Source organism: Rattus norvegicus, chromosome 2 (genome assembly GCF_021556685.1).
Source record: "Rattus norvegicus strain SHRSP/BbbUtx chromosome 2, alternate assembly SHRSP_T2T, whole genome shotgun sequence".
In the NCBI taxonomy this organism is placed as follows: Eukaryota; Metazoa; Chordata; class Mammalia; order Rodentia; family Muridae; genus Rattus; species Rattus norvegicus.
In genome coordinates this window covers 120,684,219-120,701,774 of record NC_141535.1, presented here as the reverse complement: position 1 = coordinate 120,701,774, position 17,556 = coordinate 120,684,219, and the positions used below count along the sequence as shown (strand labels likewise).

The window sequence follows — 17,556 nt, the reverse complement described above, 5'->3', positions numbered from 1 at the left end:
TTTACTTGTAGATATCTAGAAATGTTAAAATGATTAATGAAGGATATGCATATGCTTTTTTCCATGTGCTAAATCTACATTAAAATCTTTTAAGTAGTATAGTGTATTCACCGAGTTATGTAAGTGGCAAAATTAAAACAAACAAAACAAATGCAAGGCCCCAGTCTGTTTCTTATCTAAGCAGCAGACGGGTCTGCCTCTTTACCACGGGAGTTTGGAGACTCCCAAAGGGCAAAGCCAGAATTCTCTTACAAGCAGTTAGGGGTGCTCAGATGTTTGAAGGTGTTCTATGTTAAACTCCAGTTTATATCAGAGAAGACAAGAAATGACACTTGTTCCTGGAAAGTCTATAGTCTGCAGATAAACAACATATTAGAAATAAGAACTCCTCTGTCCAGAAGCTCATTGAGTTGTTTGGTCTTTGGATCTGGTAATATGAGTTTTCTTTTTCTGATAAAGGTCAAAGTTAAAAAATGAAAGCAATTGAAAGTAGAGGATATATTATGTATTTTTCTCCTTGACGTATATATTTCATTTCTAGTGTGTTAATATATGCAACATTATTGGCAAGCACATTTGTATTTATGACCTACTTTCTCAAAGTACTCTTATTTTAAATGTTTTTATGAGTTATATATTTACATATAGATATTTCTAATCATTTCTCCTATTCTTTTGACCGTTTTTCAGTTTTTAAATTTCTTGTTTTCCTGCAGGGATCTGATGTGACGTATGAAATCGAGGTTCCTGGTCCACCCACTGTCTTAGCGCTGCATAATGGAGACGGAGGTAGTCACACCCGATGGTCACAGCCAGCCATGCATGCAAAGGGGAAGTCAAGACGGAGTTGTTACCGTGCAGTAGCAGTGTTCACTCACTTCCTGCTCAGTTATGATTCACAAATCACTGGGCTTCCTCATCTTGAAATCAGTTGTGGGAATGTGCTTCACCATGTGACATTCTAATTCCTATAACCATAACTGCACAGTGCAGGGGAACATGTTTGGTTCTCTTTGATGACATTGTTGTACTAAGAGCATAGAGCTGGAGGCCATTGTTAGGATTCCATAGGAATGACCTCAGAGCAGAGGAGTAGTAATAGTCTCGAGTTTAGATGCTTATGGACCAGCTTTCTTACAAGGAAGAAATGCTAGATAGTCATTTTAGTTCAGAAAAAGTAAATGTAACTAAATGGTATAAAGTCAACATTCTGGCATATATGGAATCTTTTTCTATTTTTATAAGTTTATTTTTCTGATGCATAAAAACAAACTACATATGAATGGTATCATGTTTTGATACATATATACCTAATATTTTCCCTTTAAAAATTTCCCTTATTGTAGCACTTGAAAAATGAGATTTTTACATTAAAATGTTTTTAGGGGGTTGGGGATTTAGCTCAGTGGTAGAGCTCTTGCCTTAGCAAGCGCAAGGCCCTGGGTTCGGTTCTCAGCTCCAGAAAAAAAAATGTTTTTAAAAGGTATTTGCATGTTTTTGTTCGTTTTAATTTTATCTAGGTGACTCTGGGGAAGGTCTTCTGTTCGGCACATCAGATGGAAGGCTTGGGCTTATTCAGATCACAGCATCCAAACCAATACACAAATGGGAAATTCGAAATGACAAAAAGCGGGGAGGTAGGCTTCCACACGGTTCAGGTTATGAAATGGCAAGAGTCATCTAATGCAATAGCGTGTGCAGTGTATTCTGTTTGATTTAGTTATATCAGACAGCAGGCTTACCTCTGACTTACCTACTATTTGGTTATGGCAACTCTTATACTATAGATGTGATTTTTAAAATAAGAAATGCTACTTGTAGTTTAGGATAGACATACAGGTTAATAGCGTTTAGTCCACACTAAACCCCACTGTAACTGGGATAGAGAATTAATCGGAATCTAGGACATAAGAAATGTAGTGGGTTAGAAACTATTCCAAGTTTTTAAAGACCTTACAGATTTCCAAAGATTTACGCCCAACTTGGCAGCCAGTGAAACGGCTCTGTATATGTACAGGGAGTTTGTTCATCTGTTCATTTATCCTTAGCAAATACTTCCTGTGCGAGAGAATGGGTGGTGACTGTGCGTGCTCACTGCCCCGTCACCTGAAGAGAACACAGTAACAGTGAATGGTGAGGGAGGGATGGTGGGCACAGCTCCTTTTAGACTCAGAGGAAGAAGGTGCTGTAGGAAAGGCAATTTGAGCTGAGAAGTTTTGGGGAAAGAATATTCTAAGAGGAGGAAAAACTAATCATGAAGCTCTTGAGACAGAGGTGGGCTAGAGTCATCGGAGGACACTCGAAAGACCAGTGTGGCTGAGCAGCAGTGCGGCCTGAGGAGAATCGCAGGAGCAGGGACAGACTGTGGGTCCTTGAAGCATTGGAGGCGGGGGCTCCAATTAGAGTGCAGTGGGCAGTCCCGGGAGAAGTTTATGTGGAAGGTGTGACGTGGTCAGTTTCACTAAAAAGAACAAAATAGATTTGCATAGAGGATGGGTTTGGGAAGAAACATCCACATTGGAAACAGAGAGCACTCGGAGGTTGTTACAGTTACCAGCATCCTGGTAACTCTAGTTTACAGCATCCTGATTCACCCTTACTATGGAAGGAGAAAGAAGAGAGGGGAAAGAAGATGTCAGGGATAGAGCTGGAAGTGTTTCGTCTGTGTGCTGAGTAGCGTAATTTACTGGAAATGGGGGACAACCAGAGAGTGAGCAGTGCTGAAACAGTGCAGTAGAGTAGTAAAGAACTGTGCTGGGGGAGGAAGAGCGTGAGGTGCCCGTGTGCACGGGAAGGTGCCACATAAGAGCCTGGGGCTTCCTGAGGGTCAGAGCTAAGGGAGATGTAAACGTGTGCGGGTGCACTGCTGTGCGGGTGCACTGCTGTGTGGGTGCACTGCTGTGTAAATTGTTTGAAGCTTTGCAAAGAGAAAAACACCCAATTATATGCAAAGGTGTTCTTTTTACAATAAGTTTTGATGACTGTGTGGTACTATGTGAGTATATGTCTACCCTCTCCTGCATCTATCAGTTTCCTGTCTCACTGCTCTCATTACTCACCCCGCCCCCGCTTTCTACAGGTATCTTGTGTCTTGACAGCTTTGATATCATGGGTGATGGGGTTAAAGATTTACTTGTTGGGAGAGATGATGGAATGGTGGAAGTGTATAGTTTTGAGAATGCAAATGAACCCGTGCTACGATTTGATCAGGTAAGTTAATTTAGAAAGATTTGTGTGGGGCCTGGAGTGGTAGCTTGGTGTGGAGGACTTGCCTGGTGTGTATAAAGTCCTGGTTCAGCCCCTAAGACTATTAACCAGAAGCAAAACAAACAAAGACTATTTACTTACTGTTGGTTAGTTACTGTAGATATGGTTGATAGTTTGAATTTTTCTAAATTAAAAATATAGTACAATTAAAAAAACAAACAAACAAACAAAACACAATGTTGTTATTCTATCCCAATCTGGTGAGGCTTCTAAATCCCAACCAGATCCTGAGGCAGAAGGATCAGGAATTCAAGGCCTGCCTGGAAGAGTAATCAACTTTACTGAGACTCTGCCCCAGAGCAGAAATGAAGAAGGGCCAGGACACTGCTCACTGATAAACCCTTTCCTAAAGTGTCCAAGGCTCCAGGTCTGACCACCAGGACAAATAAATAAATACTTGTAAAAATGTTGCCATTACCAAAATCTCTGGTCTGTTCTCCTGTTCAGTGGTGGAGTATTGCCCTTAAGCTGAAGAATAAATTCCTTTTTCATTCTCTCTCTTAAATATAATTTAAAACATACTAGGTATTAAATATTTTATTCTAGCATCTCTAAATTATAACAACACAGTATAGGGAAAACATGTTTGCTTTTCATCGATGGTTTTCATACATGTTTTACGGTAATAAGGGTGTAGACATTTAAGCCATACTGTTAGGATTCCATCGAAACTACCTGACAGCAGGTGCGTCCTGATAACAGACTGGCATCTAGACACTTAAGGACCTGTTTTCTTAGAGAAGAAAGACAAGGTGAAGTCATTCTAGTTCAGAAGATTTAAATGTAATTAAGGCATAGAGTCAATATAGACAGACATTCTCCATACATAGAAATTTTATCTATTTCTTATTAATTTTATTTTCTGACACATTAAAAACAAAAACTATATGAATGGTGGTATCATATGATATCAATATTTTCCCTTAAAGTATTTTAAATTACACTTATTTATATATTAATGTTTATGGGGCATATTTGTGTGCATGTTGTGTGTAAGCGCACACACTGCACACATGGGAGGCAGAGGATAACGTTCAGTTATGGGTTCTCTCTTTCCACCATCCGGATCCCCGGAATCACACTCAGGCTTCAGTTTCAGCGGTAGGCATCTTTACCCACTGAGTCATCCTGCTGGTCCCTGAGCATAATGTTGAACAGTCTTGGGTGGAAATGCTGAAAATGGTTTCCTGCAGCCTTTGCAGCATTCGATTGGTAACTGCCACCTGCAGTCGCTCTATACAGTGGCACACACTCTTTCTAGTTGTGTCAGGATTCACTATCAGAACTCCAAAAATAAGTAAAACTAAACCGAATATCAGAACTTCAGACATGTAAACTATATTGGTGCTCTAATCAACTTTCCCTACTCAGCCCTTCCCTACCCCTCCACAACTGCAGTACCCACCGCTCTGTCCCTAACTCCTGTGCGATGAGGTTGATGTTCTGCCTTCCTCTCTCTTGTGATTTACACACACACACACACACACACACACACACACACACACACACACACACACACACACAGAGGTGGTGGGAGAGAGAGGGAGGGCTGGTCAGATGGTTTAGTGGTAGAAGTGCTGCACAAACCTGGCAGACGGCTTCCTTAGCCATGTAAGGTGGGACTGGAAGAACAACTCCTCCGGGTTGTCTGACTCCACACTCACACTGGAACACAGGCGCATGCCCACACACTTCAAAGTAAAAGTTCAAGAAGAAAAAGGGACAGCGTAACATTTCTCTTACATCCGGTTATGTTACATTCACTCATGTTTCTTATTCAATGTCAATGATTGTGTATATAAATTTTTGCTGATATTTAGAGTCAAATGTATATGTTTCTATTTGTTTGTTTAAGGTTTATTTATTTTATGTATATATATGAGTACTCTATCTGCACGTATGCCTGCATGGCAGAAGAGGGCATCAGAACTCACTGTAGATGGTTATGAGCCATCATGTGGTTGCTGGGAATTGAACTCAGGACCTCTGGAGTGTTCTTAACTACTGAGCCATCTCTCTAACTCTGGATATGATTTTTTTTAAATGCTATAACCTTATTTTAAAAATATTATGTACAACTTCCATGAGGTTGTGATAAAAATTGTAGATGTTAACTTAATATGCAGTGAAAGCATACATTTTTATCATTAGAGAAAAGGAAAAAATCTTCTAAAGAAACTTACAGACTAGACTAAGCTGTTTCGTTTATATAATTTACCAAACCTCTCTTTCTTAAATAGTTTTATCACAAATATACTAATTATTTTGAATCTTCTTTCTTACATTTAAAAATGCTGGAATTTTCTAGCATTTGCTCAGGTTTTCCTCAGTATCTGCACATGATGAACATACACTAAATATGTGTTGAGAATCTGGAGACGAGAAGAAAGGTTTTGTGGCTTGTTTTAACATGTCTTTGAAATTTTAAATTAAGTGGACTTTACATTTGCTTTAGATGCTGTCTGAAAGTGTCACATCAGTCCAGGGTGGCTGTGTAGGGAAAGATGGTTATGACGAAATCGTGCTGGCCACGTATTCAGGTAAAGTGATGGTAGTGGAAAATTCTGGGTTTAATACAGTTTTTTGACTAACTTTATTACATTTGTGTGTGGCGGGGAGAGGAGGGGAGAGAGATTGATTTGGTATATGTTCCGTGTGCTTGCAAAGCCTGGCACCTGAGTTCCATCCTCCGATGCCGTGCTGGGAGGAAGAGAACCAGTTCTGCATGTTGTCTGACCTCTTTCACACAGGTGCCCTGCAGTATTACCCTTCAGGCCTCACTCCCTATCCAAATAAATGTATTTAAAAAAATAAGGAAAATGGCTAGGGACATAGCTCAGGGGCTTTACTGTCTCAAATGTGTTGGAGCTAAAATTTGAACAGTATTTTGAAGACAGCTTAGTCTGTCTCTAGTACCTTTAAAGTTAAGTTATATTGTTCAATTTAAAGAGGAAATGTTTACTAAAATCAAGACTATGTTTGGCCTAAGGCATTTCATATAAAAACTTAATTTTGAAGTTTAGAAAGTTCTCACAGGAGTCATACCAGTGCGAATTTCCATGACAGTAATTAGCAGCAGCCAATCTGCTTCGTCAGCCGCGTTTGAATTTGCTAGAATGTATTGGCATATACCATACTTGAAAACTGAAGTTCTTAAGCATTGAAAGATTATAGCACTTCAAGGAAAACAGTGTCATGACATGCTTGAGTACTTCCTTTATGGTGTAAATATTTTTCAGCTTGAATTTTTTGTTTTGTTTTTTAAGAAGCCTTGGGCTTTTAGGTCAGTGGTGTGGGCACAGGGGAGTGCAATTAGGGGCCCCATCTGCTTTTCATCGTTCCAGGCTGGGTGACAGGGCTGACTACAGAGCCCACTCATAAGGAAAGTGGGCCAGGAGAAGAACTGAAACTCAATCAGGAAATGCAGAATAAGATTGCTTCTTTAAGGTAATGTTCTTTTCTTTGCTGTTTCCATCTCATCAATGTTTGCCCTTGTTTCTTCTTGTTAATCATAGGACCACTTACTTTATTTTAGGAATGATACCTCTCATAAAAGACTTGAGAAAATTAGCCATTCATGTTGATTATATTTTGAGTTTGAAATATACCTTCCCTATTCATTATTCGTTCGTTTTTTGTTTTGTTGGACACTGTCACACAAAGCCAGGGTGTTCCCTAACTCATTCTGTAGCTGAAGATGCCCTTGAACTCCTGACCCTCTTGTTTCTGCCTGCTTGTTTCTGGTGCTGGATCCCAGGTGTGCTGAGGCATGCCCATCTGGAGCATTAGTTTGCCCTACTGATCTAGAGTTGCACGGTTTTCCTTTGCTAGCTGTAGGTAGTTCGTGTTTTGCTTCTGTTTTCCCAAAGCATTACAAACAAATGAACAGCAGTGACTAGAGTTCTTCTTTAACTCTAATGCTGACTGTTCCTGCGAGCCCTTCTGATCTGTAAAATCCTCCTGCTGGACCTGAACATTGCTGACTCCCTTCAGTTCTGAGGTTACTTTCATGGCTTACTCATTCAATATACCTCAGAAAAGTTGATCCTATGCTCACATACAATAAGGAATGGAAGATGATACAGCTTTTATTGACTGTGCACCCTGTAGCCCTTACTAACTTGTTAGGGAAATGAGAGCTCATCTTTTTTGGCATAGTTGAAGGCTACAAGAACTTTTAAAGCAACAGATGCCACAATTACTAGTAGCATGTTCTTGTTTATAAAGACCACTAGGAAATCATTATACAAACCAGTATGCCTGATTCATTCAGGGTATCCTAGTTTCTGCAATAGGAATTAGGAAGATGGCTCAGTTTTGCCAGGAAACTATGAAGTCCAGAGTTCAGATGCCCAGAACCAATGGAAAGAGCTGGGCAGGTGTGCTATAATCCCAGCACTCAGGCGGCAGAGATAGAGGCTTGCAAGCACCAGCTAGCTAGACTAACTGCAGTTACAAATCCAGGTTCAGTGAGAAACCTTGCCTCAATAAATATTGACCAATAAAACCCTACACCAATTTCTGACCTTTACACACATATGACACACATGCATATGCACCCATATACATTTACATGCATGTAACATGTGAACACACATCTACACTACACACATATGTAGTGAGAATTCTGCAATTTTGGGGTTTAAAAAACACAGAAATGCTATATAAAAAGCTGCTTTCATTTTAATCCCAGGTGTAGGGATGTGGGTTGCTTTGGACTGACTGCAGCAGCTGACTATGTATGACTTGTCTCGTGCTCTAGCAGAGGTGTGGTTTTGCCAGCTGCAGACGGTTTCTGCAACTGTGTGACATTGGAATTCTGGGAGCTTTTCAGAGAATATATAAATGCTATGGCCTGGGGGGGCAGGTTGTTGGTTGTTGGTCAGTGTGTGTGTGTGTGTGTGTGTGTGTGTGTGTGTGTGTATGATTTGTTAGTAGTCATGCTCAGGAGGAAACAAAAAGAAAGAAATTAGTTTCAAGAACTCTCTGTCTCTGTCTCTGTCCCCCCCCATCCTTCTTACTTTCCAATCTAGTGATGGGTTAAACTGGGGGATAAAAAGTGGAAAAAAGAACCCGCCAGGTGGCAAAGAGAGATACTCACATACTTTTAAGAAAGCAGCAAGTAGAGCTAGTGACTATTAATAATAATAGTAAATTAGTTCCTCAGTGCAGTACCCAGAAGAGACTATCAGACCCCTTGAAACTCGAGTGAGAGTGCGCTGCCGTGTGGATGTGGAAATTGAACTTGAGGCCTCTGCAAGAGCGGCCAGTGATCTTCACAGCTGAGCCCATCTCTCCAAGAACCCACTAATACCTTTTTGTAATAATGTGGCCCTCCTTTCCTAATCATACAGACTATAAGCCGTGTTACAGATTTTTATTCTTTTGTTCATTCAGCACATGGAACACTGGGGTAGATATGTAATACTGATTAGAAATATTTCCTGGATAAATCAATATTTTCCTTTGTTTATTGCATACATCCCATTCACTCTCCTTCTCAGACCTTTCCCCCTAAATTTGGGCTACCTACCTTCACATTGGCCCAGCTGTTGCTTCACCCCTTGGCAGCACTCAGAGAATCTGCTGCTGCAGTTGATGGACTCTCCGAGGCACCACTGGTTCATCGTCCGTGTCGTTTCCAACATGTGAATATTTGGTGACCGCCTCCCTATTTTGTGTGTCTACCTTAATGACCTATAGAAAAGTGTCGGTTTAACTGGCTTCATGCTCTTGTTTGTCATTAGGTCTTTCGTGTGTTCTTGTATTAGTTTCTCTTCTGACCAGTGCTGTGTGCGGCTGCCACCATGGTAATGAGTTGGACTTGGTGATTTGCAGCCCGCCTTGCTGCAGCTCTGTTGACATCACTGTTATTGGACTGAGTGGATGTTTTAGCTTTTGGGTCAATGATAAATGATGTGGAGTCATTTGGTCAGTCATAGAAGCAAAAGTGTTCCTGTTGGTGTGGGATAGCTTAGCCTGTAAACCTTGTCTCAGATGTCAGTGGGAGATAAGACTGTGTGTTTTCCTGTAGGACTGAATTAGAACATCTGCAGTTGAAGGTGCTTCAGGAGAGAGAAAATTACCAACAGTCTTCACAGTCGAGCCAAGCAAAGTCAACAGTCCCTTCATTCAGTATAAACGACAAGTTCACATTGAATAAAGATGATGCTAGCTACAGCCTTGTGTTAGAGGTGCGGACTGCAATAGATAATGTCTTAATACAGGTGAGCACAATGCCTTGTTTCTTAATATTAAGCTAGATCTGGCTTTTTGGCAAACCAGTTGCACACACTTATTAATAAACATTTTTAATTCTAGACAGTAATTTTAAATGTTTACAAGTCTTCTGTTAGGTAGTCAGTTTACCTATAGGTTGACTTACATCTTTACCTTTTATTTATCCTATAACCAAAAGATGGGTGAGCCTCAGTGTCTAGGAGGAGTAGAAAGGACTACAGGATTTCTTTCTTTGGCCACCTTCTAGGAAAATCTTGTTGTAGTTTGGTTTGATTTGTTTGTTTGTTTGAGACAGTGTTTCTCTGTCTGTGTTTCTCTGTCAGTGTTTCTGACTGTCCTGGAACTCATTCTGTAGACCAGACTGTCTGTGCTTCCCAAGTGCTAGGATTAAAGGCATGTGCCACTACGGCCAGCAGAATCTTATCCATGACGTGCTGAGAAAACTCCAGTATCTGCTAGGTGCCGTGGCTTAGCCTATAATCACAGCACTCGCAGGGCTGAGACAGAGGGACTGCTGCAAGTGAGACCTGGCCTCAATCAAGCACAGGGTGGAAAATGACCAGGAAAGACACCTACACATGCATGAACATGCACCCCTTCATATACCCACATACCACATATACATTCAGATGGCTCCATGACTAAAGCTCAGGGTAACCTCTTTTCACTGACAAAAACAGGAATATTATTCTTTAAGGAGACAGGAGAGAGTGCTCTATGATTTCTGATAACAATATTTAAGAGTCCATGATTATAAAATAAAATTTATTCCTTACGAACTTACTTTCTAGAAAAGTAAACAATTAGCTAGGCATGGTGGTGCACAACACTCAGAAGTGTAAGGAGGACCCCAAGTTTTAAGGCCAGACTCCCTGGTGAGACCCTTTTTCAAAGAACAACTGGAGAAGCTGGGAGTGAAGCATGACTTTAACCCCTGAAATGGGAAGGCAGAGGTGGGCAGATTGGTGTGAGCTTGAGGTCATCCTGGTCTGTGTATAGAGTTCTACACTAGCTAGCAGTACATGGTGAGAGCTTAAACACCAACACCCAACAGGGAAGGAGGAAGGTAAATGAGTTAAAGGTGTTCCGAGTCTCACATTGAAGGCACATATGAACTATAACTAGGGAGAATCCTTAGAGTAACCGTTCTGTGGATCCTTTTAGGTTTTCTGTCTGAACCTTTCTGTTTTTAAATATTTGCTCTAGAGTGATGTTCCAATAGACCTACTCGATGTGGATAAGAATTCTGCTGTTGTGAGCTTTAGCAGCTGTGACACAGAGGTGAGTTAACAACAAACAAAAACCCTCCGTGTCTTGGTTGGGGCCACACCGTTGACTGAAGTGTGTGAGCGCTGTCAGGGTATGAAGCGGCTGCTTGCATCCTTTTCCTGCAGGCTGTGCTCTTAGAACCTGCCTGTGTCCTTTAGCTTCCCTGCCTCCAATCTTGCCACTCACCTCAAGACTGCTGTGTGCTGCCACCAGAGGGGTCTTTGTAAAGCTCAAATGTCACTGAATCATTTCTCAAAATGTTTTAAAGGACCCTGTTTCCTGTTGGATGTAAGTCTAGATCTTGATCGTGCATAGAAGTTTCTCTCTTTCAGCTCTTAATTATGTCCCAACTTACCTCTCAGCAGCTGCTACTTCTCCTTCCATGTACAGTCATGTCATGCCAAAGAAGTCCTTCCAAGCTTTTTCTGAAAACACTATGGTTTTGTACTTCCACACATTAGCACATATCTGTCCCTTCCCCTGTTCTTTCTGGTACATTCTGGGGCTTCTCAGATACTGACAGAAAGCTGTCATGCAGTGGGCTTTTGTTGAGCTGTCAGTCTCTGAGAAACACCTGAAATTAGACGATGCTAGTGTTGGTGTGTGTTTGCTGTACCACTTCCTTCTCGTCCATACTGGCAGAAAGCAGTTTCAGAGCAGGATACGAATCCTGAAGAGAACTTAGGAGACAAGAGAAAACCCATATTAGACACACCAGAAGGTGCCCTGAGAGGAGGTGGTAACTGGATCTGATAGGTGGCTGGTTCTGTGCATATTTTTAAAGGCAGTAACACAGATGAGGACGTACTTGGTGGTAGAATGCTTGCCCAGCACGTTCGAGGGCCTGGATATGATTTCAGAACTACCAAAGGAAATAAGAAATTTAAAGCACAGATTAAGAAATAGTTGAAGACTGCATGAAGTATGAAGGGCTTATTTTGCTCATTTATTTAGTGTTGGGGCAGAATCTCAGTGACTAACATGGCTTAGCTGAAACCTTCTATATAGCCCTGGCTAGCCTCAAACACAGCCGTCTATCTGCCTCTGCCTCCCAAGTGCTGGGATTAAAGGTATGCACTACCACACCCAGCAGATGAGTTTATTTTAAATATAACCTCATAGTAAACACTTTGTTTTGTTAAGAGAAGAAACTTTAGGTCACTCGTGTCATTGATAGAAGGTTTGTCATATGTTGTTTGTGAGTAAACATAAAGAACCTGCTTATGCGAAAACAAATCCAATGAACGGTCATGGTGGCTCACGCCTGTCATCCCAGCACTTGGAGGTGGCAGGAGCTCAAGGTCATCCTTGGCTAGCAGTTACCATGTCTCACCCCTCCCCAGTGAAATAACAAGTATAGTAAATATTTTTATTCTGGATTTGCTCTGATAGAGTAAGGACTGTATGTGGTGAGTGGGATGAAGCTGGCATGCGGTTTGCACCTGTGAGCTCACCCCTCTGGAAGTCCTGACGTTTGCTTGGCTACAGAGCTATGCCAATCTAGGATGGATGCATAGCACCGTCTTAAAAAGCAAATACCAGTGTATTTACATCACCGTGGAAGGATTCGAAAGGTTATTTTATGCTAATTTAAACCTTGTTTCCTGGATGGTGGCTTCTTTAGAAATTTTGGGAATTTGAACTATTTTAAAAAGCAGGAAGACAAATGGTCATCCCCACCTAGCTACCACTTTCAGTGCATGGCTCGCCTCACTGGCTTCTTGTTGCTCCTAATTCTTTTTTAAAGTGAGCATTATTCAAGAAAGTAGAAAACTATTACTGATGGTGACTTGTTGTTTCTTAACTTTAAACTCTTCCAGTCAAACGACAACTTCCTTCTCGCCACTTATCGGTGCCAGGCAAACACCACCAGGCTGGAGCTCAAGGTAAAACTGCTAGAAATGGCCTTTGTTTCTTTATTTTTGTTTTTGATGCTCAAGTACAAGTCTTACACGTTTGGGTTATAACTGTATTTATGTGTGCGTGTGCGTGTGTGCACGCACCATGAGCTCACCCACCTCTCCAGCCTCACTGCTTTACTTCTGAATGTTTGAACTTCCTTTTCCTTCGGTGTGTCTTGCATATGACCGCATTCTGCTGCACTGCAATTCTCTGTGAAGTGAATCTGTTGGAAGTGACGTCTTCGGAATGCTCAGTGGGGTTTTAGTTTCTGGGGTGCTGCACCTGTAGTCAGTGCTCAGTCAGTAACCTTCTCTAGAATCAGTGCAATGGAAGTTCCCTCCAGCGGGAACTTTGTTTTCTACATTTCTTTCCTTTTAGCAGGGGACAGGAAGTGGGACTAAGTTTGGTCTGACTTTGTAGCCCAGGCTGGATTTGAACTTTGGCAGTTAGTCTCCAGACTGCTGGGATTACAAATGTGTGCCATGCTGGCTTTGCTGGTTCTGTATTCTGGAAAGCCCAGGCCTGTGAGGAGTGGCAATTACTCACTCCATAGCAATCTCGTTGTATGTTACTTGCCACCTAAAATTGTTTGGAAGCAAATGCAGTGCATTTATATTTTATTTGTAAATATTTTGGCATGTTTTAAAGATGAGTGCTCTTTTCAAGAAATATATAATACTATTTTCAATCAAAATTGGACAATTATTATTATCAAGTATAATGTTTAAATTCCACTGATTCACTTTTATATGTGTATCTATTCATGGTTTAAATGTAATAGAATTATTGAAATTGTGTAGTCATTGTATTTCCCTGCTGTTTAGATTTTGCTGATTAAATTCTAGTTGTTTATTACCTTTATCCTAGGCCTAGTGACACCTTTATTCTAGTGCTTAGGAAAGAGAGGCAGGCCTTCCAGTCTCCATCTGCACCCAGAGATAAGGCTGTCCCACAGCTCTTGGGACCCAAAACCTGCCCAGAGAGAGCTGGTCTCCCAGGGGTGCTCTCACTCCTAAGATCACAGGCTCATAGGCCCACAGGCCTCCAGTCAGAAAGAGCAAGACCAACTAATATCAGAGATAACCAGATGGCAATAGGCAAGCGCAAGAACCTAAGCAAGAGAAAGCAAGACTACTTGGCATCATCAGAACCCAGTTCTCCCACCACTGCAAGTGCTGGATAACCCAACACACCAGAAAAGCAATATTTGAATTTAAAATCACTTCTCATGATGATGATAGAGGACTTTAGGAAGGACATAAATACCTCCCTTAAAGAAATACAGGAGAACAAAGGTAAACAGGTAGAAGCCTTTAAAGAGGAAACACAAAAATCCCTTAGAGAATTACAGGAAAACACAACCAAACAGGTGAAGGAATTGAACAAAACCATCCAGAATCTAAAAATGAAAGTAGAAACAATAAAGAAATCACAAAGAGAGACAAACCTGGAGATAGAACATCTAGGAAAGAGATCAGGAGTCATAGATGGAAGCATGACCAACAGAGTACAAGACATAGAAGAGAGAATCCCGGGGCAGAAGATACCATAGAAAACACTGATACAACATCAAAGAAAATGTAAAACACAAAAAGCTCCTAACCCAAAACATCCAGGAAACCCAGAACACGATGAGAAGATCAAACCTAAGGTATAAAAGAGAGCAGAGATTCCCAACTCAAAGGGCCAATAAATATCTTCATCAAAATTATAGAAGAAAACTTCTCTAACCTAAGGAAGGAGATGCCCATGTACATACAAGAAGCCTACAGAATTCCAAATAGATTGAACCAGAAAGAAAAAAAAAAAAGTCCTTCCAGCACATAATAGTCAAACACCAAATGCACAAAACAAAGAATATTAAAAGCAGTAAGGAGAAAAGTTAAAGTAACATATAAAGACAAACCTATCAGAATTACACAAGACTTCTTAACAGAGACTATGAAAGCTAGAAGATCCTGGACTGATGTCATACAGGACTCAAAGAGAACACAAATGCCAGCCCAGGCTACTATATTCAGCAAAACACTCAATTAACATAGATGGAAAAAACAAGATATTCCATGACAAAACCAAATTTACACATTACCTTTCCACAAATCCAGCCCTACAAAGGATAATAGATGGAAAACTCCAACACAAGGAGGGAAACTACTACACCCTAGGAAAGGCAAGAAAGTAATCTTCTTTCAACAAAACCAAAAGAAGAGAGACACACAAACATAATTCTACCTCTAACAACAAAAATAACAGGAAACAACAATCACTATTCCTTAACATCTCTTCACATCAATGGACTCAATTCCCCAGTAAAATGACACAGACTAACGGACTAGATAAGTAAACAGGACCCAGCATTTGACTGCATACAGGAAACATACCTCAGTGACAAAGACAGACACTACCTCAGAGTAAAAGCCTAGAAAAAATTTTGAAGAAAATTGTCCCAAGAAATAAGTTGGAGTAGCCATTCTAATATCAAATAAAATCAATTTTCAACCAAAAGTTATCAAAAAAGATAAGGAAGGGCACTTCATACTCATCAAAGGAAAAATCCACCAAGATGAACTCTCAATTCTGAACATCTATGCTCCAAATGCAAGGGCACCCACATTCATAAAAGAAACTTTACTAAAGCTCAAAGCACACATTACACCTCACACAATAATAATGGGAGACTTCAACACCCCAGTTTCATCAATTGACAGATCATGGAAACAGGAACTAAATAGAGACACAGTGAAACTAACAGAAGTTATGAACCAAATGGATTTAACAGATATCTGTAGAACATTCTATCCTAAAACAAAAGGATATACATTCTTCTCAGCACTTCATGTTACCTTCTTCATAATTGACCATATAACTAGTCACAAAACAGGCCTCAATAGATACAAGATGATAGAAATAATCCCATGCATCCTATCAGATTACCATGGACTAAGCTTGGTCTTCAATAACATCAAAAACAACAGAAAGCCCATACACATGAAAGCTGGACAATGCTTTGCTCAATGATAACTTGGTTAAGGAAGAAAGAAAGAAAGAAATTAAAGACTTCTTAGAATTTAATGAAAATAAAGGCACAACATACCCATACCCAAACTTATGGGACACAAAGCAGTGCTAAGAAGAAAACTCATAGCTCTTAGTGCCTCCAAAAAAGAAACTGGAGAGAGCATATACTAATAGCTTAACAGCACTCTAGAACAAAAAGAATCAAATACACCCAAGAGAAGTAGATGTCAGGAAATAATCAAACTCAGGGCTGAAATCAACCAAGTAGAAACAAAAAACTATACAAAGAATCAACAAAACCAGGAGCTGGATCTTTGAGAAAATCAACAAGATAGATTAACCCTCAGCCAGACTAACCAGATGCACAGAGAGAGTATCCAAATTAACAAAATCAGAAATGAAAAGGGAGACATAACAATAGAAAGTGAGGAAATTTAAAAAATCATCAGATCCTACTACAAAAGCCTATACTCAACCAAATTGGAAAATCTGGATGAAATTTTCTAGACAGATAGCGGGAACCAAAGTTAAATCTGGATCAGATAAACCATAAACAATCTCATAACTCCTAAAGAAATAGAAGCAGTCATTAAAGGTCTCCCAACCAAAAAAAGCTCAGGACCAGATTGGTTTAGTGCAGAATTCTATCAGAACTTCAAAGAAGACCTGCCTAATAAATACCAATACTCTTCAAACTATTCTACAAAATAGAAACAGAAGGAACATTACTAAATTTGTTCTTTAAAATCACAATTACACTTATACCTAAACCACACAAAGACTCTGCAAAGAAAGAGAACTTCAGACCAATTTCCCTTATGAATATCAATGCAAAAATACTCAATAAAATTCTTGCAAACCAAATCCAAAAACACATCACACTATCATTCACAATGATCAAGTAGGCTTCATTCCAGAGGTGCAGGGATGGTTTAATATACAGAAATCCACCAATATAATCCACTATATAAACAAACTCAAAGGGAAAAAAACCACACGATCATCTTATTAGTTGCTGAGAAAGTATTTGACAAAAGTCAACACCCTTTCATGATAAAAGTCTTAGAAAGACCAGGAATGCAAGGCCCATACCTAAATATAGTAAAAGCAATATACAGCAAACCAGTAGTTAACATTAAACTAAATAGAGAGAAACTTGAAGCAATCCCACTAAAATCAGGGACTAAACATGGCTGCCTACTCTCTCTCTACCCATTCAATATACTACTTGAAGTCCTAGCCAGAGCAATTAGGCAACAAAAGGAGGTCAAAGGGATACAAATTGGAAAGGAAGAAGTCAAAATATCGCTATTTGCAGTTGATATGATAATATATTTAAGTGATCCCAAAAATTCCACCAGAGTACTCCTACAGCTGATAAAAAAACTTCAGCAAAGTGGCTGGATATAAGCCTAACTCAAATCAGTAGCCTTCCTTTACTCAAAGAATAAACAGGCTGAGAAAGAAGTTAGAAAATTGACACCCTTCACAATAGTCACAAATAATGTAAAATACCTTGGGCTGACTCTAACCAAGCAAGTGAAAGATCTGTATGACAAGAACTTCAAGTCTCTGAAGAAAGAAATTGAAGATCTCAGAAGATGGAAAGGTCTCCCATGCTCATGGATTGGCAGGATTAATATAGTAAAATGGCTCTCTTGCCAAAAGCAATCTACAGATTCAATGAGATCCCTATTAAAATTCCAACTCAATTCTTCATAGAGTTAGAAAGAGCAATTTGCAAATTCACTTGGAGTAACTAAAAACCCAGGATAGTGAAAACTATTCTTAACAATAAGAGAACTTCTTGTGAAATCACCATCTCTGACCTCAAGCTGTATTACAGAGCAATAGTCATAA

The 17,556-nt window shown here is 40.0% G+C and overlaps 1 protein-coding gene across 2 annotated transcripts in view; it reads left to right on the top strand.

The window, feature by feature from the left end:
* Positions 1 to 17,556, top strand: part of Bbs7 (Bardet-Biedl syndrome 7) — a 39,663-nt gene that overhangs the window by 9,207 nt on the left and 12,900 nt on the right. For both annotated transcript variants that reach the window (NM_001012180.1, XM_087626263.1), the window contains 8 exon segments: positions 717 to 789; positions 1,521 to 1,637; positions 3,080 to 3,210; positions 5,723 to 5,807; positions 6,612 to 6,714; positions 9,302 to 9,494; positions 10,714 to 10,788; positions 12,597 to 12,662. In NM_001012180.1, the coding sequence (NP_001012180.1) occupies positions 717 to 789; positions 1,521 to 1,637; positions 3,080 to 3,210; positions 5,723 to 5,807; positions 6,612 to 6,714; positions 9,302 to 9,494; positions 10,714 to 10,788; positions 12,597 to 12,662 (843 nt within the window).